Consider the following 26,174-nt stretch of genomic DNA (forward strand, 5'->3'; position numbering starts at 1 on the left):
TCCGTGTTCCTTTTTATGTAAATAAGGTTTACTGTAGATATTTTTTCACAAAAAATGTCAAACAGTAGTGCTTTTTGTACTCTGCAATACCCTATTGGATTGTTTTAATTGGATCTATAAGATCAAACAGTATCAACTTGCTTCCCACTTATATAATTGACAAACCGCACAGGAAATGGGCTATGTTTGGATCTTTCCTAGGCGAGCGCTATTGTTTTCAATCAGTGAGATACGTAAGGCAGTGAAGAGAGTGATCTGTTTTCTCTGGAAAGCAAAAAAGGAAACTGGAGTATTTCAAAGAGTTGGAATAAGGACAGGCTTATAAACCTCTCATCACCCCAGCATTTTATAAGAAAAAGGAAAAAGATGAAGGTTTTGCTCCGACGCAAAACAATGAAAATAGTAGCTGAGGGACAAGAGCAGAGAAACGAGGAGGCCATGAGATGAGAGAAAGAAAGAAAGAGACAGACAGAAGTGCAGACACGCAAGCATTTTGAAGCTGATATGTGTGATCTGGACAGACAGGGTGTTGATTAGTTCTGCTCTGTGTTGACCTGGAGTGTCAGTTTAAAAGCAGAGGAGCTCTCGGACACATAACACTCTTTAATAGAAATCAGCTTAATATACTGTAGATGCCTGTGGAACCGAAAAGCCAACCAGCTTCTGTAGACAGTGTAGTGCACATGCAATGCTGTCACCACCTTAGGCCACATGAGCCATTTAAGAGATAATTCATCTTTTTTGGTATCAGGTTCTGAATACAAGATCTGAATGATGTTAGTATAAGATAAAACTGTTAATCTGAGTGTGATGATGCTGGACCCTGACCGTGAATCGTTTGGTGGCGTCCACCTCGATCATCCCCCTCAGTAGGTTCTGGCAGTCTGGAGGAATGAAATGGGGCATGTGAAAGACCCCAAGCTTCACTTTCTCCAGCAAGTTCCTCAGGTTATCGTCGTCAAATGGCAAAGCACCCTGACAGAGAGAAATATTACATTTCAGAACTGTAATCAATTATATATACTGTATGGGACAAAATCCCCCTAATATTCAGAATAATGTCAACCAATATGTATATTTCAATGGCTGATTCTTAATTTATGTTTGGTCCCCCTAGTCCTGTATACACTTCTGTTCAAAAGTTTGGAGTTGATAAGATTTTTTAAAATCTTTTATGCTCACCAGGGCTGCGTTTACATGTATTTTTATATTGAAATATTGTGAAATATTATTACCATTAAAAAGAACTGTTTTCCATTCTAACATATTTTAAAATGTAATTCCTGTGTTGGCAAAGCTGAATTTTCATTAGCCATTACATTCAGCATCACATCATCTTTCAGTAATCATTCTAATATGATTCATTGGTGCTCAAGAAACATTTCTTGTTGTCAATGGTGAAAACGATTGTGCTGCCTCAGTAGAGATTTTTTTTCAGGATTGTTTGATGAATCAAAAGAGCAGGAATTATTTGATGCATATACTATAATTTGATCTGTATGAACATGTAGCCATCAGAGGAGTGATAAATGATTTGCTAAAAATAAAACACCCCCACCATATTTTAGAGTTTTATGAAGGATATCTACACAGGAAGTAGGGTGCAAAATAAATCAAGAAATGGCTGGCATAGAGAGATGATTGTGCTTTGATAATTAGCTTTGTTTTGTGCCAGATACACTTCATCTTTTTCACATCAAAGCATCCCATCAGGGCCCCTGACACTACTGAGATGTCAGCGCTTGATAAATGATGAAAATATACAAGCATGACTAACGACAGGGCCACGTAATAGATGACATAATCTAGCAAAAACTAGCAATCTAGAGAGATTATAAATTAAAAAAGGATACAGATTGCATCTCTAATGAAAGGTCTTCGAGCATTGAAAGATCAAAGAACAAATTCCTGGTTCCTAATGTTGACGAGCAGCTTGGTGTGAGCAGGCATTTTCAGTTTGTTCTCTACTGGAGATGAGCAGCAAGGCTTGCATGGGGGATTGTGGGATTGACAGCCGAGCCGAGTAAGCAGTGAGAACGTCAAAAAGTTAAGAAATGTTTAGCTTTATACAAATGAGAGGGAAAAATGCAAAATGGCTGGCAACCAATCACTGTAAGGTGAAGACATAAGCGGTTAAAAATCTGCTGATAGTATTTTTGATGGATTCAGAACAAACACTTACACCTTATTGTCTTGAATTCAGATAAAAAAGGTTTTTTTTATGCTTTCATTTTAGCTAGGTTAGCAAAAGTGTATATTGTATTTAAACTTCGGCAATTCAGAATCAAATGCATTTATTGTATAATGTAATGTATATTGTAAATAATGTAAACTATTTATTATTTATTACTGTTTTTACAACAACAAGAAGAAATGTTTTTGAGCACCAAATCAGCATCATGTGACACTGAAGACTGGAGTAATGGCTGTTGAAAATTCAGCTTTGCAATCACACGAATAAACTCTTCAATCATAATTTATTTTAAAAAGGAAACAGTTATTTTTAATTATAATAATATGTCAATATTACAATATTTACATTTTTATTGTATTTTTGAGCAAATAAATGCAGCCTTGGTAAGCACAAAACAAATCATCAAAAATCCAGCCAACCCCAAATTTATATAATAAACTTGATATTTAAATAAATGTCAAGAACATGTCACTTGAATTTCAGTTTAATTCCCTCCTCCAAGAACTCGAAGTCTTTTGCAGTCTAAGTAAGGAAGAGTAAGAAGATGAAAGTGGATTCATAAAGCGCTCAGCATGATGAATAAAAAGAGCTGATCTCACTCTGATCATGTCTGATATTCACCAGCTGGAGTGAGAAACCATGGTGGAGCTCAGGTGTTGTCAATCTTTTGAGCTCTGACTACAGAGCCTGTATAACACCTTGATTCTCTTAAAGCCTTTTCTCTTTTAAAAATTATCTTGCTTAGCGCAGCACTGAAATATCCTTGTCTGGACTCCCCCACATCCTTTAATAGACTTTCATTCAAACACAGGGGATTTCGTTTTTCCAATGCATGCTGCTGAGAGAGACTGTGGCTCAAATTTGACATAAGGGCAGAGGGCCACATCACATCAGAATTATATGACACAGAATGAAGCCTTTGCCATGAAAAGTTTTCACTCACCACTAAAAGTGCAAAGAGAATGACTCCACAGCTCCATACATCAGCTTTCCTGCCATCATATTTCTCCCCCTACCAGAGAGAGAGAAGTTAGAAGTGGGGGAAAAAAAGCGATTCAGAGGAAGTCCCATCATGAGAGATGGCACTGAGAGCACGTACTTACCCTTATGACCTCTGGGCAGGCATAGTGAGGGGATCTGAAAGAAAACAGGACAATATGTCATCATCATCCTCACCCAATCTTGGCTTATACACTGAGGAAGCAAGCAGTACACTAATTCAGTAATAGCTCCTTGTATTTGCATGAGGATCTTCACACCATCTTTTCTGACAAACAGCCTGTACATGCTGTTGTCAAATGATCCAATAATACAACATTAAATTGTAACGACTTTCTCCTGGGAGTGTGTAAAACAGATCTGTAATCATCTGAATTGTGTAATGTATTTTAACGGCATGGCACATCATCAGAAGCAGTTCACTATTTTTCAACACCAATTTTCTACAAATGCCTGTTTCGTTGCAGGTGTCATATACCATTATGTAAAATAAGTCTGTATTGATAATACATTCATTTAATGGTTTACTTTCTCTGCTTTAAAAACATAACTACTGCTCACTGTAGAGAAAGCTATTATTGCTGTTTTCCAACACCAAATTGCAAGGTTTTTATAGTAAATTATGTGGTTAATGCAACATGCTCTCGCTCAGTAATTTCAGTGCTTCTGTGGCCGTTTTACACATAGCAGGTGCCTCAATCATTGTAAAGTGTTACCAAAAAATCTACTCCATATTTAGCAACAAACGTTAAAAATGTTAACAAGTTAATCCTTACTGTTAAGTGTTACCATTTTTTTTGTAATATTGCAGTCAATAATGAAGCCCGATTTCTATATGTGTACCCTTTAAAAACCAGTCTCATGTGACAATACTACTACCTTACAATACTACTCCCTAGTGATAAAAATGTTTATAAGATCATACTGAGAAATTCACGTGTGCACTATAAACAGATCCAGTACTCTCCACCCCATAATCTTACAAATTAAACCACAATCACAGTTCCAGTGCTGAAATAAGAATATTTCTGCAGAAGCCTGATTTCTGTGTGTGTGTCATGAATATCCCCTATGATAGGTGATTAAGCCGTTGTGAAAAGACCCTGATGGAGAGGAGTTACTCATCTACTCCAAGATGCGGTTCATGATTTTTGGCAGATACTTTCTGTTATTCCTCAAGCGCTGTAGGTCGGACTAGGGGCAAGTTGGTTAAAAAGTCAAAAGAAGTGAAATAAACTTTTTCTTTTACATTACCATGGTTTTAACTGTGAGCTAATCTGACTCCGTGCTAGTAAACTAGTGCTGGTTATGCCTCAGAGAACAGAAGTGGAAAAGAAAGGTTTAATTGATGTTATTTTCAAACTGGCAAGCTTGGGGAACCAGAGTAATTGTCCAAACAGGGCCAGTGGTAGTAGGGAATTTTGCACTGTATTGTGGGTAATCTAGTTTCACTTGAATGAAGGTTCTGGAGGGGGATCTAGACAGCCTTGGACATAGTCACCACTGATAAGCTACTACTAAAGATCAGTGGTGTCAAAAGTATTGGAATTCATTACTCAAGTAGAAGTATAGATACTAGGGTTTAAAAAGTCTTTAGTAGAAGTTGAAGTATCAACTCAAGCTTTTTACTCAAGTAAAAGTGTAAAAGTACTGGTTTAAAAAACTACTTAAAATATAAAAGTAAAAGTAAAAAAATGCAATTAAGAACAAAAGCTTAGGCTACGCCACAGGGGCCTATTGTGCACTACCCCACCTTAGGGTCCAGGGTCCAGTGTCCAGTGTCCATTGGGGGGAAACGAGTTACAAAGTCGGTACAGCCTATTTATCACAACATTGTCATTTGCGTCGTCAATTGCAAACGAGAATTTATTAAAACGTCTCGCTACCGAACTACCTACAGTAGCTTAATTTGCGGAGGACGAAGAGAAAGCACCCATTTGGTAAATGAGCCAGTGAGAAATAATAACTTTTAAGTAGGGTCCAGTGCCTTTTCGATACTTTTAAAACTGTACCGGCGCCTAAACGGTGCCTGAACCGATACTTAAAAAAAAAGAACCACAAAAAAAAAACTATGGATAACATTAAAGAACATTACAAATATATATAAAATAAATCCATAGCTTTCACCTTGGATGCTCTCATTTCCCAAGATGTGCTTCCCTTAATCTAAGGCTAATAAATGTATTTCACAATCTGGGTCATTATTTAATACAAAACCACACATAATGTTTCTACTGTATCTCTGTCAATCTCTCTGATATTTAGTTAAGATGAGTGCTGTCTGTCACTGTTTTTAAGCAGTTCTGTGAATTACTGTACGGTCATTCTTTATAAAGTAGCAACAATGTCATTTGTAAAGTACAGTACTGTGCAAAAGTCTTAGGCACATTAGTATTTTCACCCCAAAAAAGGGTTTTAAGCCAGTTATTTATATCTTTTGCTGTAGTGTGTCAGTAGGAAATATCAGTTTGCCATTAATTTTAATAATAATCTAGTGCGATTTTGAATGCACCAGCAGTCTGACAACGGCAAAATGAATGTTTGGAAATGTAAACTGATATTTTATACTGACACAGTCACACTACAGCAAAATATATAAATAACTGGCCAAACACCATTCTTTAGTGTGAAAATACCAACGTGACTAAGACTTTTGCACAGTAGTGTATGTATAAAGTATGCATGATTAAATTAAATATATTTAAATAAGTGTAATTAAAGTGTGTGTTTGTTCATATGTGTTAAGGTCTAGATTGTCGCTGGAGGAAATAACTGTGGTGTGATGAGCGGTGACAAGTGAAAACTTTACAGTAGATGAGAAACCGACTGCTCCCTCGTGAACTTTTGTAAACTGTATTTATGACAAAGAACTGCACAGATACAGATATTCTAACAATCTATCGATAAACACACACCTTGTGACCTCTGTTTGCGTTTAAGTGCGCTTGCGCTGCTCCGCCACGGTCTGCAGATTGAAGAGCGCGGTGAAAGACGGGGAGGAGACCGGTCTGACGCCAGTTTTCATAGGACTGACTCTGAGGCGATCGGATACCGGTTCCATACCCAACCCTACTTTTAAGAAATATATTTTTTGATAAACGAACCCAAAACTGGCTATGTCCTTGCTGGAGTGTGATGTGATTTGTGTCATGTGCAGGTGCGATGGATCGCGTACAAACCAATAGGGTGTCGGAATGGTATTTGTTTATACTTCTCATCCAACCACAATCCAATTCACTCCATCCGGATGGCGCGATTTATTTATTTTTTTTTTGAATGATGACAAGCCGGAATGAAAACAAGCCGAAATGAAATAGCAGTAATGAAGCTATTTTTAAAATATAAGGAGTAGAAAGTACAGATACTTGTGTGAAAATGTAAGGAGTAGAAGTAAAAAGTCAGCTGAAAAATAATTACTCAAGTAAAGTATAGATACCCAAAATTTCTACTTAAGTAATGTAACAAAGTATTTGTACTTCGTTACTTGACACCTCTACTAAAGATATTGTAGAAACTTAATTTTCTGTAAAGCTGCTTTGCATCATGTAAAGCGCTATACAAATAAACTTGAAACTTGAATTGAAAAATGTTAAATCGTATCTGTGCCTAGCGATGGGAAAGTCGCAATCAATTATTATAAAATGCCTTCGTTGAAGGAAAACATCAAAGACGTGGCACAATTTTAGTGATGGCTAATAGGAGCAGAAATAGTCAAAGCTATGGTCTGGTCACTCGGGGGAAAAATTTCCAAGCCTTGATTAATCCTCATCTATAATAATATGCTTTGCGGCACCTAGCCCTCTCATTTTCATTGATAATGGGGCCTCTAATGGCATGCATTACACATTCACAGAGACTCTAAAAGCCTAAGTGAGGTCAGGCCATCATCTTCATGATTTTCACTAATAGTAGCAGTTCAGGAAGTGCTTCAGTGGCAGCAGGCCCAGCCGAGTGTTTCAATGCAAGACCTAGTCCTTCAGATATAGATATCAGTTGTTAATATAGAGCCATTTCTCCAGCCTTTTCAAAATGAAGCATGCAAATAAAACAACAGGCGCATTCATGCGTTAAACTATTAATGGGAGCTATTTTGCTAGTTTTCAACTCATGCATTATCCAGATGTCTTAATATCCTCTCAAGATGATGCTATTGTTCTCAATGGCCATTTAATGTGATGGGATTGTCTATGCAAGTCAAACCTTATGCTTTGATTGGTATTTTGATCCAAATAGAATCAAACAATTGCATGAGCATGTACTGTTTTTAGCCAAATTAAGCAAAACTGTACCAGATTATGAACTGTAAGAAGTGTTTTTAAGCATCAGAGGCAGTTTTCCCTTGTTTTGTGAGAAACTTTCACGTATACTGGTAATTGTTGTAGGAAGACAGAGTATGACTCACCCACAGCTGGTTTCTAAGAGACTGTCTCCAACCTGTAGAGAAGCCATGCCAAAGTCTGCTATCCTGATGTTATTCTTCTCATCCAGCAGCAGGTTCTCTGGCTTCAGGTCTCTGTGGCTACAAAACAAAGTGCTTACGTTATAAACCTCTACACATTAGCAGCTTTCTTAAGTGTCTGTACTAGTTAATGGTATTAGGGTAAATGGCATGTTATGTTTTTTTATTTAATGTATTATAATGTATTTATAATACACTGAAAATGCAATTCATTCAAATTACTTGAATACACCTCTGTGAGGAACATGTATTCAATTTATTTAACAATCCTTAAAAATAAGTTGATCTGCAGTAAGTTTCATTATTATTTCTCAGAAAATAAATACTTTTAAACAAAGTGCATCGCTGCTAATTAATATTTGGGGGAAACAATTATATTTGAAAAACTAGACTCATAGTTGATGAAATTTAAACCTCCAATGAGTTTGTGTGTATTTTATTATTATTATTTTTAAATGATCCAGCTTAATTAAATTTCTTATTACTCATTTAAGTGGTCAGTATCAGACTTAGCCCCAAATCTCTTGATCAGACATCAGGGGAAACATCTTGATTCCCTCTACCATTGTGAAATCCTCTGATCTGAAGATAAAAATTCAGAGCTTCCTTTGCCAGTGTCAAGAAGCGAAGACTCTTTCATCCAAAGTGATCGAGGGACACAAGACTATTTTCTGCCCAAGAGATCAAAAACAGCTAGTACATCAAGTATCTTTCAAAAGACGGCTGATCGTGAACTGTGAGCCAATGTGCATTTACTGAAGCTCCTCATTTGGGATGATTTGGCAACAACAACTGGCTAATAATTGTTGGGACAGAAACATGACTTGAACCAGAAATACTGTCCTCCTCTTTTTGCCGCAATAACTACTAGTGCACCAAAGCAACCCTAACCGTTCTGGGAACTCATCAACCATCTGCATCCATTATGAACAACATCAGAAATTAATACATCTGCCAGTCACCTAATTACTTGATCTCAGAGAGGGATCTTGTCAATATTATCAATGCGTTGTAGTCAACTCTCAAGTAGTACTGTACTATGTCATCAAAGTCAATACATTATTAGCAGTAAGCGTAGCTTTTAAAATGCACACATTTCTAAAAAAAAAAGGCTCAGTACATAATGTTGGAGAATGCTGGAAGCACCAGCTTTAAAAGACCTGGTGTCTACTCACCCATCCATAACTAAGTTATTGCACAGTTTAAACACAGACCAGCAATAAAGTTCTTTACTACAGCGATTGATTCATCTTTCCCATACCAAGGAAACCAAGCAGGAGGAGGAGCTCAGGGTAATGGAAAGATAGCTTGCGGGTCCCCGGTCAATACCAGTGTGTGTTTACTGAGAGGCTCTTCTGATAAGCTGCCAGCAAGAGACCGAATGAGTACTCCTATAAAAGCACCTAACCCCCAACTCTAAAGCCATTTTGCTGCTCCTTCTTTCATAATGCCTGAAGTGTGAGGAAGCCTCATTATTCGATGTCTAATTATGAGGCATCAAAATGAAAGTGAACAGCTTTACCAGCGATCAACTTTTTTCTGACCTGGTTTGAGAGATTGATATAAAAAAACAAACAAACAAAAAAAAACAAGGAGAGGGATTTGATTTAATTTGATAAAATTATTATATTCCATAACCTTCCTCAAAACCCCAAATGCTAAGCTCTTGCCCCCTTATTGAAGTGCACATTTTACAGCTCAGTGGTTTGTGGAAACTAAAGTGTCCAGCCGAGCTTCCATTCTGCTCACATTAGCTGCGCTTTCTCTCTGCTCCTCCATTATTACACTTAACGTAGGTATGGAGCTGTGTGAAATGGGTGGTCATTATCTTCCCTGACAAAGTAGAAGTTCATGAAACCAATAAACACAATATCTTCTTGAGGAGAAAACTAGTGTCCCCACTGTGATGTTACTGTTAAAGTTCCTATATATATATATATATATATATATATATATGTTCCTGCAAATGGTTCCTTTAGAACAGTGGTTCTCAATTCTATTCCTTGTGTACCACCACTCTGCTTATTATGCATGTCTTTCTTATTTAACACACCTGATTCAGATCATCAGCTCGTTAGAAGAGAACTCCATGCATGAACTGTGTTCCGATTGACACGGTCCCTACACAGTGTTCAGGCCATCCTTAAAAATATTTTGGTTTGCAGTAACAGTCATTTTAAAAAAGAAAAAAAGGGTCGGTAGGTCGGTCTATTTTTTTTTTTTTCAAGTTTCAATGTAAAAAAAAAAAGTTAATTTTTGTGATGGTGATGACGTCGGTATGAGTTTAAACAAATTCGCATATCGTGACGTCACTGACTGGGTCTTCAACCCGTGCCTTCGGGCGCATCATTGCAAACCTCATTTTGATGCAGGCTATATAGACCACAAACAAATTTAAATCTTTGTCAAAAACATGTTTATTGCAATGAAAATTGTGAATTGTGAATTTCAAGTGAGAAAAATAATTAGGTACTGTTTTACTTGCATCCACCGCTACGTATCAATGCAACCTACAAATGAGAGAACGTTTACTTTGCTTTCTTGGGTTGTTACTTTTGTGAAAAAATCCTGTTTGATTTGAGTGACGAGTGTTCATTGAATCGATTGTAAAATCGATTTTGCATGTCTAAAGTTTTATACGGCAAATAACACCAAATATAGGTAAATCCACGGACAACAGGCAGGAGGAATGTAAAGATTCAATATATTGGTAAAGACCAATATTTCTGATGATTTATTGGCGTGAAGGTACGTGCAAAATGACAAACAGGAGTGCAACATTTTCGAAAAACAATAGGCAGAGTGGACTGCCATAATGCAAAACATTTACTGCAGGCTTCAACATGGCTGTGTTTACGATTAAATTTCAACAACAACAAAAAAAAAAAAATCGCATAGCCGATTTTCTTAGGCTATCAAAAAAAATATTTTTTCGAATATTCGTCGAATTTAAAATAAAAATCCACATTTCGAATGCGCATATGAATTTCAGGTGTGCATTAAGGAAGCTGCCTTATGAGCCCCGGTACGTGTTCCATTCCATCTTGCCGCGAGCACAGCTGTGTCTACTAGAGGTGGGCAGATCGATACTAATATCGATAATATCGATACCAACGTTGGTATCGGTATTGATCGATGCCAACGTGAAAATATCGATCCTTAAGTTTCAGTTTCTCTCGTTTTGCGACCTGGCCGAGTTTGTCAAAATGCTGCTGCTGTCACAGAGCAGATCAAGCTCTCAAGAGTGCTGCTCGTGCTCGACACTGCTCTCCTCCCCCTCTCCTGTGTTGTACCGTCACGTGACTCACCACTAGCACTACCACCAGCAGTCAGCCGCGCACGCCGCTCAGCCGCGCATTTCTAAAACAGCAGTCAGTCAGAGGCGGAGAATGGCAGCAGAGAGAAAGAGGAGCATTGTATGGCTGTATTTTCAGGCCGAAAATGAGACAACAGCGACTTGTACCATTTGTAGAAAGTCTTTAAAATACAGTGGCAATACAACTAATTTGTACAAACATATGAAAAATCACGGACCAGAAAATGCAGAGCTGCATAAACGGAGAGAGGAGGAGAAAAATCAAGATTTACCTCTGTAAATAAATACAATTTAAATGTGCATCTTGCACATTTTAATGCCTTTGAATGGAACATATACACTCCCTTCGAGCTGGAATCATGGCAGAATATACTGTGAAGTCCACTTTGCAGGGCACTTATGGTAGGGTGAACAAATGTGCCATTATCCAGGACAGGTCCTGCCCAGGGTTTCTACATTGCCTAAAATATCCAGGTTGTGGCATTGTTTCCTGTTTTCATGCTTGCTGAAGGTAATGACTGAAAAGTAGTTTGACCAATTACATGCAGGCATTTTATGTAAAAAGCGATCTAAATATGCATACAGATTAGGTGTGGTAGAGCTGCACAGACCAATCACAAGGATCAGTCTGCTCTCTATAGCTCTCATGCTACTTTGATTTTATACAATAGTCTGCACAGCGCAAACAAAGCCAAAACCTGGATATATTAGACAATATAGAAATCCTGGCCAGGTTGTGTGCCAGAAAAATGGCACGTATGCTCACCCGAACGTACAGTCAAATAGAACATACATCTGAAGTGATAAGAGATACATGTCCAGAACAGGGGGTCGCAAGGACTCGAATTGATTCTGTACATATGTCTGCTTTAAATCTGCAATATATAAAACAACTGAAAAAAAAATCTCCTAAAATACACAAAAAGATGCTTAAATCAAATATGCTTCTGAGACTGTTAGGGATAGTCATCAATCTGTTCAACATTAGATACTGTATACCTGGTGCCGACAAAAATATCTCTTTCTAAAAAAAAAATGAAAAGAAAAGCCAAGAAACAAACTTTAACCCCAATATATAACCATGTGATAGAAACACAGATCAAAGCATCGTTTTAATTCACATCAATTTAAATATGGTATCTACCCTGATTGAGGTCCATCTGGTGAGGTTTCACTGCTCACCAATATCTCTCTTTGCCTTTTCCTATCTCTATGTGTTGTCATAATTTCTATGCCCCTGGAACTGCACATTCATCTCTGTACACACAGCCCATATTTTAAAGCATTGAAATATGCCAACCAATAACTACTGCCATAAAAAAAAGCTGTTCATCTTGGAACTAAAGTTAAGAAATCGCAATATTCTACAGTTTCTTTTGCAGTTCATCACAACCTTTATAGGCTACTCATTAAATATGACCCCAATATGCACTTCAGACTGCACTGCTGAGCTCTGCATCTGTCTTTTATTTTAGAATGGAACGGCAACATCGCATAAACACACCCAATAATCAAATCAGCTCTCACGCACTCAACAGGGTAAAACAGCACTTACACTGCTAATGCATGAAGCCAGAAGCATTTCTCATAAAATACACAAAAAGATATCAATCTTCCCATCCAGACTCTGGGAACTGCTTACATAAACAGAGAAACCCCATGTGAGGTTCAGGCCCAGTTACTTAGACTTCAGTTAACTTGGTTCAACTCTTTTCTTCTTCCTGTCTAACGACCTTGTGTACCTGACAGCGCTTGTATCATTTAAAAAGCTGAAAATTTGACAGCCTTGATTCAGACTTTAGTCTTTCTGCCTGTTTTCACAGTGGGGCCAGAAAGCCATCATTTTATCCCTGTGAACACAGTGGTAGCAGAGGGATATCGATACAGCACATTATCTGTGTGCAGGTTTCAAACCCCAGAGAGGAAGTTGGCTGCGAACGAGCAGAAGCGAAAACGAGCGATGCCTCCCTGCTATGCTGTTTATTCAGTGCTTTCCATCAGCTTTCAAGAAAGGCCTTCAAACTATCCATCAGCTAGTTGAGCTGTGCTGGAAGCATGCGGCAGTCTTCATTAGGCTGTGTGTCTGCTGAAGCGCATGGTAAACAGATGCAAATATTGTGCTAATGGCTGGCCTTTCAGTGCATTAGTATATTAGCATATGAAGAGGATATGGTCGGGAGGATCCAAATGGAAACATTATTAGCATTAGCGATAGCTCTTAAAATTAAAGTGAACTTTTCTGAAATAAAAGTCCCTTAAATAAAAGTCCAACTGTCTGGTTTGTCACTGTTCTGATGATCATTTATGAATTTCTGTAAAGTAATACTATGTTCACTGGACGGGTTCAAACTTATTGAAAAGGGAACATTTTAATTTACACAATATTCAAGTAAAATTTGAGAATCCACACTTTTTTCCAACACAATGCAAGATTGTATCCTAAAGTCACGAAATAAAATCTTGATAGGAGAATTTTCATTAAGGATTGCTATATAATAATCAATATGAAAACAGTATGAAAATTGACCACATTATTTAAACATTATTTCAGATTTTTGAAGAATTGTCTTTTTGTGAAATGTTAACCTTTTATTCCATGTCCAGTTAAAAAATGAATGAACTGCGGTGTAAACAATAAACATTTTAAAGCATTACAAATAAAAAATTTTGTTTGTTGTTTCAAGTAATGCATGTTTTTTTAAAAGATACATAAAAAAAATGTAATCCAAACACTGATTAATAAAGAAGAAGAATAAATCCGATGCAACTATTGGCTGCTTCTTTTTAATTATAAATTTTTTTATTTAATCTTGATCCATTGGCAAGACAAGATCAAGCATGAATAGTTTTTTCACTAACAAAACTTAACTAAACTATTTTTAAATACCTCTGTAAAATGCCTCCATTATTTCGTTTTGTTTGGGGTAGGTCACCTCATTACTATCCTACGCCTTATAATTACTGAAACTACGCTACAGTAAAGATAAAGGATTTGTTTCTCAGTATTGCAACTAAATGTGTCCAAAACAGTGTGTATGTTTTTCTCTAAGTCTAACAGTATTATTAAAGAGCCGGATGTTTATGTGTCAGGGGTGAGGCTGCAGGTAGTGCCACAATATAAATATCTGGGAATACTGATTGATTCTAAACTTACTTTTAAAGCTCACGTAAAAAAGGTTTGCAAGCAGGTTAAGTTTAATCTCTATAATTTTAAGATTACTAGAGATAACATGTCATTACACTCTGGGCTTCTTCGTAAATGGGTTACACTTAGCTTCCTCCGGGTCAAAAAAGACCGAAGCCTTAAAAATGTAACTTTTTTTTTCCCAGGAAAACCAATCAAATATATTTTTGTTCAATAATATTTTTTGTATATTATTTAGAATTTTTAAAGATTTTTATGATACTTTGCATTAATTATATATTTTTTATGAGCAATTTTTTCCATTAGAATTAATATATATATTTTTATTTTATTTTAATTTTAATTTTTTTTCAATAAATGCACCATTGCACATCAAAATAGAGTGCAGGCCTAAAATAAAAAAAAATTCAAGTGAGAAGAGCGCCATCCAGTGGCTTTAAAATATAATAAATGTGTGTAATGTCCTGTAACCGCCTATAGGCTGCCATAGCTTTTTTTTTTTTATTTTTTTTATTCCCATTTGGAAAGAAAAAAAATCGAATTACTAAGCAACCACTGAATGGAACAACACAATCTATATATCATTTTAAAGCTTAGGATCTCAGCTTTTTAATGCATCTAATCACATTTATTAACTCTTAACGAGTGCTGAGTAATCCCTCTAAAACCGAGTGTACCGCCAGCAGGCGCCACCTAGCTGCGAAAATATTCATTACCATATTTTTCAAAAATATTGCCTTGATTAACACAAAGTTGATGTCATTTGAAAGCTTAGGGTATGACCTTTACAGTGAATGTATCCACTTTGAAAAAATCTTAAGTATTGCTGAGTTATTTGGTGATAAATACAATTTCTTTTTTTTTCATAATCTATAAAATAATGTACTGCAATGTGTCAAAAACATCATACAGCTCATGAAACATTCACAGATCATTGAAAATGGCACTTCATTTTTTACAGCATATTATTACAATTACAATGAGCCTAAAATTAACATAATCTATTGCTTTTATGACTAGATATTCTTCATGGAGAAACAATTGCCCATGAGGGGGCGTCAAAGACTGTACAAAAAGGCTATCTCTGTTCCAAATGCTGTAACTTTTGATTCCTTTATCCAAATTATTATTATTTTTTATCCAGATGCAGCTAACATGTAGGGGGACTTCACTAAAAAAGAATTTTCCTCCTACCTTATTTCCTTCCTGAGTTATTCCATGACAAATAAGAAAGATATGCAAAATCATAATACAAATTATATATATATTTTGTCTTTTATCCGCAATTTCTCTGCAGGACAATGTCTAAATGTAATCTAATTTATATTTTTGAAAAATTTAAAAAGAGTTCTTTCAAACGATACCTACCTTTTGACTCTCCTTGCTATAGTTTTGGAGTTATTATGATTATATAGTAAAATATAGCAAAATTTGCTGTTTCAGTCTTACCAGTTAATTTCTCTGTGTGTGTGTGTGTTTGTGTGTGTGGGTGTGTGTGTGTGGGGGGGAGGGTGTCTTATTTGCACTCTTGATGTTTTAGAGTGTCACCCCTTCATTGCTGTACACTTTTTTTCTGCACAGTGGCTGATCTGTAGTTTGTACCACCAAAGTTTCTCTGAGTTTTCGGATTTTCTTGTATTTCCCATTCATTTCCTATGTGGGTCGTTTTTGACCCGTAGGAAGCTAAGTGTGCAATTTTTTTTTACGACCCTTTAACATATCAGAATCATCTCCTTGATTTTTTTGTGTGTTCACATAGGTAATACAACAAAAGTCACCAAGTTTCATCCCCCTCCGATGAAGCAAAAAAATTTAAAAATTTAAAACGTACATGGTTTCGGTCTTTTTTGACCCGAAGAAGCCCAGAGGGTTAAAAAGGATGTGTTAATTAATAACACATTTTTTGTGTTATGGCTATTTTAACACATTTTGTGTAATTTTAAGTTGATCATGTGTAAAAAAAAAAAGCGAAAGAGAGAGAGAAACAACACAGTGTGTCCAACACAATATGTGTTAACTATCATCCAATCACATTGCTGCAACGTCACTCCGCACCTCAAGAAGCACGTTCGCGCCTCTTTTTCCATCGATGGTGGATGACTTGGATGCACACATCAGGTACGTTATTTTTTATTAGAAATTGTAAAAGATACATTTTTAGACGGTCAAATGTGCATTTAGTTAGCGACCTCTACTCTCTGCGGGTATTTTCCGTTGACGCGAGAGGCAGTGTTGAACAAGGCAGCAACCGCGTCTGATATTAACGTTAGTAACGTTAAGTTACTTCAAAAATGATTTTTAATTCTCCTCATACACTTCGGTAAGTTTGTCCCTCATTCTCTGGAGAGAACTTGTTTTTAACGAGTTTTGTTTTTCTTTGTTTGTTTTGTTGCAAATGACATGATGTCTGATAAAACGCTGCAGCTCCTTAACAGGTTTGACACAGTGGTAACGTTACCACTTTCATTGTTATCTGTCGCATCTCTTTCATTAAAAAACATAATGTATTGATGTTTAGTTAAATGCCCTTAAACAATAACATGATTTATCAAGGTAACGTTAACGGTAAAAATGTGATTGACTTCGACATTCGAGTACGTCTCCATTTCAAAAAGGATGTGTTCATTTGAATATTTTAACACAGTTTGTGTAATTTCGTGTACGTAATTGACACAAATTGTGTAATTGATAACACATTGGTGTGTAGAAAATTAGCAGGAATAACACACTGTTGAGTTAAAAGTAACACAATACGTGTTGTCCTCAACACAGGTTGTGTTGTTTTAAACATCCTTTTAAGAGAAGCGCAGATCCTGGAGTGCTCAGGGTCTCGCGCTCGAGAGTCCATTGTAATACGGAATTCGGATTCGGAACCGCGTACTACCACACTACTTGTAATATGTTTTACCATAATATATGGCAGAAATAGTTAAAGTAATATGAAGTACCATTTTCATTGAAAATGAACATATTTTAACTGCCTTTTTTTTCTCGAAGGTTGCACCAAAGAACACATGAAGCTGGTCCAAGTAGTCATCAGAAGGTTTGTGTATATAACTGAGTGCTGAAATAACAGCACTCTTTTCAATATTTTTATCACTCCGTTTGAATTTGTTTGCACATTCCACAGAAACTAAAAGTCTGTACACTTGTTTTCAATAAATTAATTCAATAAATATCAGCAAATATATTTCAATAAAATGTAATATGTTTAGGGCGCAGAACCTTTTTTTAACACCTTTAAAAAAAAGGTGTGAGTGAGTCTTTATGAGTGTGTGAATCATTCATCAGTTCTATTCAAAACTGGTGATTCATTCTGGAGCAATATAAGTGACTTTGAGTAACTGAATCACTAACTCATCTAATAAGAACTACTTTGTGTTTTTTATATTTCCAGCATCAACGTAATATAATTGATGTGGACACAATGCGAGCACTAATTGAAAGCAATGGTTCGAGTATATATAAGGATTATGAAGCTTCAGGAATGCTTTCAGAGACATCAAGAAAGCTCCTTGACAAGATAGGAGTCCGTGCGTTGGTGGAACAAAGTGGATTGTAAGTTTACAGTTGAGAAATTAACTAAAACAACTGTGAATGTGATAACGTATATAGATGTTGAGTTCTTTGAAAACACACTTATTTTTAATAATTTGAACTGAATTTGGTTCCTGTATTTTATTTTAATGTATTATGCACATGTCGAATTGGGTAATTCTTCCATGTTTTGTCTATGTTTTGCTTATAGTTACCCTTGTAATGAAGAGAAATGGATGTTGGCAGAAAGTGTGGTAACACTGTTTCCTTCTCTGAAGATCAAAATGGGAGAAGAGAATGAAGGATTTGTAAGTTGCACTTATTAAAACTCATCGAGCCTACTTTAAATAAATGCAAATTGGAATAGTAAGTGTGGTATGTTATTTAGTTAACAGGTTACAAATCAATTTTAAAATTTAGTGACTAGGTTTTTATTTTTTATTTATTACCAATATTACAATTACAATAACACCAAAAGTACATCCACTCGGCTGGTTTGCTTGTCACACATCATGAATTCTTGTAAAAGTTACAATTGTTATCCTCCGTCTTTCATCCAGGAACATTTCTATGACCCAGTCTCCCACAGTGGACTTATTGAGATGAGACTTCGAAATCTACGGAGGAAACTTCATGATGATCAGTGTCGCTACCAGCGCAAACGTATTCGATTTATTTCTTTTTATTGTCAGTGTCAAAACAGCTGTGCTGCCTAACAGCTGTGCTTTTTGTGGAACTTGTGATATATATTTTTTTCCCTTTGAAGTAGAATTGTTAATTTTTTTTTTACTTTTTTTTTGTAGAAATGAGAAGTATTCGTCAGATTTGACCAATTTAAAGCATCCTTCCTGAATAAAATGATCAATTTCTTAAATAAAGAAATAAAAAGTACTGACCCCAAACAGGGGACTCCAATAGTCTGGAACGACTCGTGAATATGCTACTTTTGTTTCGCATGGCTTTTCCTTATAGCTAGGTATGAATAGACTTGTCAGCAAATAAGGGACATGGCTGGTAGATATTCTGTCCACATGAGTTCAAAATGTTTTTTTTTTTTTTTACGTTGTTAGCGCACAATACTATTCTTATGGTGGGAAATTCATCTATGCTATTTATATATACAGTCATAATCTGGAAATTCTGTTCCTTCTCTTACATTATCCTTTAAACAAATTTTAACCACACCCCTCCAACCATCAGTTTGCTGCAATCTATAGAGATTAAGGTGTACTAAAATCAAGCCCCACCACTTATCTTTCTCCATTCAGTTTAATTAAAATCATAATACTGCCGTAAAGGTTTTTGTTCTTTTTTTTTTAAACTGTTATTCATAACCTGGAATGGCCCACAATGCCTCTCTGAAGTTAAAACTGCATAAACTTGACTCGAAAAGACTCAATATTTTATGAACATACTGAGGAAACCCAGTAGTGTTGTAATTATGTAATCCCGTGTTGTAGCTTGACACTGAGTTTGGAAAAATGTTTCCTGGGAAAGTGATTCATTTGAGAAATGCTGCTGATGTAAAACCTTCACATGATTTCCTACAAAGAAAACCTTTTTGTAAATCCGAGATATAAAATTGTTTAAAAATGTCTTTATGAAATTCAAATGACATGTGGATGTTGACTTTGTGAAAATGTAGCAGTTAAGTTTTAAATAAATTAAAAAAAGCTTTTTTGTTTTGCGTTCATTATAACTGGTCAAATAGCACATCTATGACACAAATTGTGTGATTTATGACACATTAGTGTGTTAAATATTTTAACACACTCCCTGTGTAAAGAAGAATAACACACTGGTTGAGTTAAAAGTAACACAAAATGTGTTGTCCTTAACTAGACACACAGGTGTGTTAAGATATAACACAGGTTGTGTTGTTTTTAACACATCTGTTTTAAGAGTGTAGAAGCAGCTAAGATGTTTATGTACTCTATGGTTCTCTCTCACATGACTTTCTGTTTAACCACTTGGTCTCAGGCGAGTTCAGTGACTTTAAAACCATTAGAGTCCTTATACAAACGTACACTCAAGGTCCTTGATAAGAAATCGGTATATTCTCATCATTGTCCAATACTGGAAGAATATAATTTATTGAGTTGGGAAAACATGATTAAGTATGCAAATGTATGCTTGATGTATAAAATTATTTATGGTTTATCTTCTCCCCCTCTTGGTCAGCTAGTTCGTATTAGAACAACTGATTATCGCTCTACAAGAGGTGCATTAAGACAAGACTGTATCATACCACTTAGACGAAGTAAATTTAGTCAATCTGCTTTTTCTGTTAAAGCTGCACAAGAATGGAACACTATTCCAACAACTATAAGAGATCTAGACACTTATGCTTTATTTAGGGCTCAATTGAAGAATTGGTTAATCAGTACTCGGATCTGTCATCACTAGAATCGTATATCTGCGTATTAGATATAATATTGCTTAAAATATTATTACATCCTCTTATTGTTTGTATTTTGTTGCATTGTTTTTAATTGATCTTAAATTGTTTAAATAGATTTTTTTATTGTATTGTGTAATTATTAAAATTTCTATTATGTATTCTTAATCATATTTTGTTTAGGTTGACTTGTAACATCTTGTCCAGGGACTACGGATGAAAAATAGCCCTTGGCTAATTCTGGAACATTTACAGGAATGTTTTTATTAATGTACAATGTCCCTGTCAAACTAAATAAATAAATAAAAAGTATTTCAACTTAAAATTGGTTTAAAATCTCGGGATCTGTATATGAAGGCAAAAACTTTACTTGTTTTCTTAACTGAAACCCTTTTGGCCCAATAGTCAGAAAAGACAGAGAGAAAGCATACAGGGAAAATGTGAGCACATTTTTCATATACTGTATATCTCAAAGATCTGGAGAGAAAGGCTTGAGGATACACTCTTTGATAAAAACGATACTTTTCTGTAGTTGCACTGGAGGGGAGCTATCAATCTTTGACCCAGAAAGTATGTGTGAGTGTGTGGCTGGAAACTTGTGAAAAATGTGAAAAACATTAATATCTCAATGTAATGATATTAAGTATTCACAACAGTGCTTATTAATGAGTGAAAACTGCTTCACTGGAGGTGGTTTTCACCACACATAATAAATGAGAAAACAGTAGTACAACACGCCGGACAACAACAGCTGATGCCTATACATGATATGTGAAAACAGTAGCAGCAACAAAACCAACACATTTGACTTGTTGAACCGGACTAAAGAGAGTGTGCCAAGATTTTAACACAGCAATGATGTCTAAAAGTATTACCATATAGAGTGACTGTGGCAGAAGTCCAGCGCTGAGATGATCTGTCTGAAGAACTTCCTGGCCTCTTTGGGTGTTAACCTGCCCTTCTTTACCAAGTAGTCAAACAGCTCTCCACCAGACACATGCTCTAGAACCAAATATCTGTGGAAGATAAGCAGTAGGAGTAAGAAATCCTGACACGCTTGAAACTCCCAGGGCAAATCTACTACCATGCCAATATACAATATACACCATAGTTTAAAAGTTTGCGGTCAGTAATTTTCTTATATGCTCATCAAGGCTTCATTTTCGTCAAAAAACACATTAAAAGGAAAAACACAATAAAACAATAATATTGTGAAATATTATTGCAATTTAAAAGAACTGCTTTCTATTTTAATATATTTGAAAATATAATTTATTCCCATGATGACAAATCTTTGGGTTTTCAGCAGCCATTACTCCAGTCTTCAGTGTCACATGATCCTTTAGAAATCATTCTAATATGTTGATTTAGTGCTCAAGAAGCTTGAGACATTTCTTTTTATTGTCAGTGTCAAAACAGCTGTGCTGCCTAACAGCTGTGCTTTTTGTGGAACTTGTGATATATATTTTTTTCCCTTTGAAGTAGAATTGTTAATTTTTTTTTTACTTTTTTTTGTAGAAATGAGAAGTATTCGTCAGATTTGACCAATTTAAAGCATCCTTCCTGAATAAAATGATCAATTTCTTAAATAAAGAAATAAAAAGTACTGACCCCAAACAGGGGACTCCAATAGTCTGGAACGACTCGTGAATATGCTTCTATTTTGTATTAAAAAAAAAAAAACTAAATTGTTCATTACAACATACAGTATATTATGAATATAACAACTTGAGTAAAAGTCAAATTGAATAATGTGATTTATTTAAATAATCTATTAAATACCATAATATTTAAAATGACCAAATCTTTTGGTACACTGCATACCATAAATCAAAAATATACATGCATTTCCCACATTTTCAATGAAGTCTCAGAATGCTGGACTCCACTGGATTTGAGTGTATGTGTAAATGTGTGCAAAATATCTTCCTGCAATTGGCCTGTCTGATGGGAGAACACATTTATGGCATACTCACACATTCATGTATTCATGAGATACATGCAGACTCCCATTCACACGCAGTCACATTTGAACACACACACAAACACTCACTGACACACCAGACGTCTGATTTATTAGTCGATTAAAGGATTTTCTCATGCGATTACCTGTCAAGAGATATTCAAATTAAGGATGGATTCATACTTGATTTGTGTGTGTAAAGATGTTCATACGCAAATACTTTACGAGCATGCGGCCCATACATCTGTGTCATCTGAATATTAAGAAAACAAATTCCTCAGCTGCCTCCATGGTGGCTCCTTTATCAATTATTGAAAACTACATTAAGCCCAGCCACTGGAGCCCATGCACATATCCGGCAATATCGGCGCGTCTGCTCTTCCGTACAGATACAGATTTTACCTGCCACTCATACACACTCATTTAATGCATTGCATGGTGCATGGAGAAACAAAAGTGGTGTATACTCACAAATATTTCTTATTTTCATAGACATCGTGCAACTTCAAAACATGTGGGTGTTCTATGAGCTTCAGAATAGCTATTTCTCTTTCCACCTGTAAAGACAGAGAAAAAACGATTAGAAATGTTTGAGTTTTACAACATGAGGTCAGATGAAACACAAGGAGACAGCCTCTGGTTAGTCTGTGCTCGCATAATGCCTAGCCATGCCTAATTAGCATCTCACCACTTTCATTAAGTGGTTAACCTGTTAATCACTTTTTGGCAAGTAGAAAATAAACAGAAGACAATGGCTGGCGTAAATACACTAGTGCAAGTGGCTGGCCTCATAACAAGAGCCTATGATGAAGAGTTCAGCTGAACTAGAAGTGGACAGGACCCTAATTGCATTACTCTTTGGAAAGGGATAGAGTAGCAGGATAGGGTGATGCATCATCACAGCTGTCATGAAGTGTGTCACATTAGATATTGAAATCGTATTCTTGTGTAGTTTTGGGGAGTGTACACTCCTGCTGCTGCAGGAAAATCCATCTCTTGTTGCTTTGGGGGAGCACCACAAATAATTAGACTTCATTATCAGAGGGAATATGGGAACAGCTAATAAGGATAATCCCACACTAATGAAAGTTGCATTGCCGAAGTCGACGCTGCATGATGTCTGCCATCATACAGCTGCTCAGAGACTAACCTTGTACAGTGTCCAAGTGAGCCACAATCCTATTAGACTCAGCCAATCAATACTCTACGGAGCAAACAATTACAGAAGCAGAGGTGTTATAAACCGAAAGGGGAATATTTTGGCCAGGGCAGATGGATGCAAACATCAGAATTTGTTGATTAAAGGTCTCACGTATAATGGACACTTGTTAGCTACAATTTATTCACAATTTGATCCAATTGTATGTTTTCTAGTAAAGAAATGCATCCATAGGCACAGTTTGTTTCTCTGCAAAACTAATTTCAAGACTTGAGGGCAAAACGTAAGATCATGACAATCATAAATTGAGTCAAGTGTCTCCAGACTTTTGACTGGTGGGATACATTAACACCATCAAAAAAATCTAATACATTTACAGATAGAGTTAGACTCATATCACAGAGCAGAAGTGCAAACACACACAAGGCTTTCTTTGGGCTCAATCAACATGTCCCATACAAACACTATCTCTCTAACCATGTGGCTGCAGCATTCCTTCTTCACATCTATTATGTCACTTCAAAACTAGAACACGGCCGACCCAAGTAGAGAGAGAGAGAGATAGAGAGACATGTCAATTTATCACCATCAAAGCCCCAGTTCTTCAAAGGTCTTTCACCTGGACCTTTGCAACAAAGCAAAAAAAAAAACCTAAATAATGAAATATTTCCTTCTTTAATCTGTGTTTTACTGACTGCCTTACATATCAATCCCTGTCATGGCAACCTTCTCTCAACATTTCTCTCCAGTTCTCATATTCTTCCAATGTTTTCTTCTTTATTTAGCAGATGGCTTTGAGCTCAGCTTTCATGAACTATATATAGAGAGAGAGAGCTTCTACCTGATCTATCACAGCACATGATCTTTCTCACTGGGTTTACACAACCACTGTAATCATTCATGTGCAGGATGCTTGTTTCTGTTCCGGGCAGAGTCTTTGATTATTCCCTGTGATGCCACCGCTAGTCTCACCTGCATTATGTGTCCTTATTAATTTGGAAAGAACAAACTGCTTATGAAGCATCTTCTGTGCTGAGACCCAAAATTAATGTGTGCTCGAATTGATTGCAAAGGTGAAAAAATGCTTAATGATCACAGATTAAATCAAATGAACTCTGTGCGATCAGATTTATCCTGCAGGCTATACTTGGCCCATGTCAGATATTCCTCCAGTGTTAGCCCTTAGAATAACATGACCTTTTCTTAATGAATACATAGCAAGCCCAACAAATAATGAGCAATGACAGAGCTCAAGTGTGTGAGTATATTTGTGTGTTTGAATAGGTTTGGTCAGTGTGTTTATTAAGCTGCTTTCCTTATCAGTGTCAGTTATTTCAGGTTTTACTACGCTCATGGGGACATTTGGGCCTCACAATGTAGGACAAAGGTGACCCACACACACACATACACACACTCTCATCCGTCTGCGGCAGGTGTAAAGCTGTGCTGTGCTGGCATAGACAGGAGGAGGGACATCCAAACACACAACATTTACTTGCATGTCTGCCAAACAGCACTTGTGATCATATGATAATGGAGACTTCATCTTATCAACAAACTCCAGTAATCCAGACTGAATCCAGATGAGTTCAATCCAACTCTAACACTTACTACAAGTCAAATAAAGAGAGAAAGCAGCAGCAAACCAGGTATTTGTTATGCTTTTAATGATCCAATAAAAATACACACACATGTACACACACACTCATCTGATTATGCGAACAGATAGGAGCAGAGCAGTGATCTGCATCATTCTTCATTATAAGAAAGGAGACTGGCTCACCTCAGTGCCCTTTTTTATTGAGTTTCCATGTTAAACAATTAGCACCACTGTAAGAGCATCTTCCTTGCCAACAAAAGTGATTAATTTCCCTAGAGAGAAAGATTTCAGTTTGGGTATGACATCAAATTACAAGGTTAAAAAGTCAGTGACATTAATGACATTGATGTATTTGTTTTCAACTAATGACACGCAGGGCTTTAGACAGGAAAGAGATTTCATTTCTCAACTGGCTTTGAGCAGAGAGGGAAAAATGAATGACTAATACCGGATATTGAGAGAGCAAATGGAAGAGAAAAAGAAATGTGTGAAAATGTGTGTGTCACTGAGTACTTTCTTCCCTTTGCAATTCAGATTTAATTAAGAACACAAATTTAACAGTGTATTATTCAACACATCCTGAACAAACAACTTTCAACCTATGCCTTTGTTAATGGATTTAACATAATTTATTATTGCAGATGGTGTGTTGATGCATGCTAATAAAACTGCACTTGTGGGGATGGTCACACAACATACGACAAATGAAGGCAGACAGAGCTCATGTTCTCACAGCTGGGACTGGGACACAACTCCAGTGTATTGGAGAGGCATCAGATTTTAACCAATAACAGCACATTTAACCACACTGTGGTTGTCTGTTTGTTGTCTTTAAAAGGTTTGGTTATACATTATGTGTGACTTTATGGGTGTTTGCAACTATGTGTTTTATTGGCAATTTGCAAAAGTGTGTGTGTGAAGAGCTCATGAAGTGATGATGCGATGGAGGAGGAGGTGTTTGTCTCTTCTCTCCAGAGCTCTGCTGTTCTGTCCAAACTCTCCAATGCCCACTGGCTGAGCAGCCCTGGCTCGCACACACACACACACACACACACACACACACACACACACACACACACACACACACACACACACACACAACCAGTCATTCTTACCCATATGTAAACATGCATTCATAGGCAATCTCAAGCAGAGTTAAGGGGTGACACTAATTTGCAGTGACAAAGCAAATAATGAGATTTGGCGAATTCTAGAAACATGACTGACTATGGATGGTACAGCCACTGAGCAGGGATGCATGATGTATCAAAAGTCAAAGTGGTATTGACCAAAAGAATGGTGGCTTTTTAATGTTATCACTATTGGTAATAAAGAAATAAAATGGCTGATATATTTAAGCGTATAAATTATAGCCAAATGACCATCGAACCCACATAAAATAAA

At 36.3% G+C, this 26,174-nt stretch overlaps 1 protein-coding gene across 6 annotated transcripts in view; it reads right to left on the reverse strand.

The window, feature by feature from the left end:
- LOC132108228 (serine/threonine-protein kinase BRSK2-like) overlaps positions 1–26,174 on the reverse strand; it is a 153,482-nt gene that overhangs the window by 34,665 nt on the left and 92,643 nt on the right. For all 6 annotated transcript variants that reach the window (XM_059514904.1, XM_059514921.1, XM_059514896.1 and 3 more), the window contains exons 3-8: positions 22,483–22,568; positions 20,924–21,064; positions 7,596–7,712; positions 3,298–3,331; positions 3,138–3,206; positions 829–975 (exon numbers count right to left, since the gene is read on the reverse strand). In XM_059514904.1, the coding sequence (XP_059370887.1) occupies positions 829–975; positions 3,138–3,206; positions 3,298–3,331; positions 7,596–7,712; positions 20,924–21,064; positions 22,483–22,568 (594 nt within the window). The remainder of the gene's footprint in view (positions 1–828; positions 976–3,137; positions 3,207–3,297; positions 3,332–7,595; positions 7,713–20,923; positions 21,065–22,482; positions 22,569–26,174) is intronic.

The sequence above is a fragment of the Carassius carassius genome, chromosome 2 (genome assembly GCF_963082965.1).
Source record: "Carassius carassius chromosome 2, fCarCar2.1, whole genome shotgun sequence".
Classification (NCBI taxonomy): domain Eukaryota; kingdom Metazoa; phylum Chordata; class Actinopteri; order Cypriniformes; family Cyprinidae; genus Carassius; species Carassius carassius.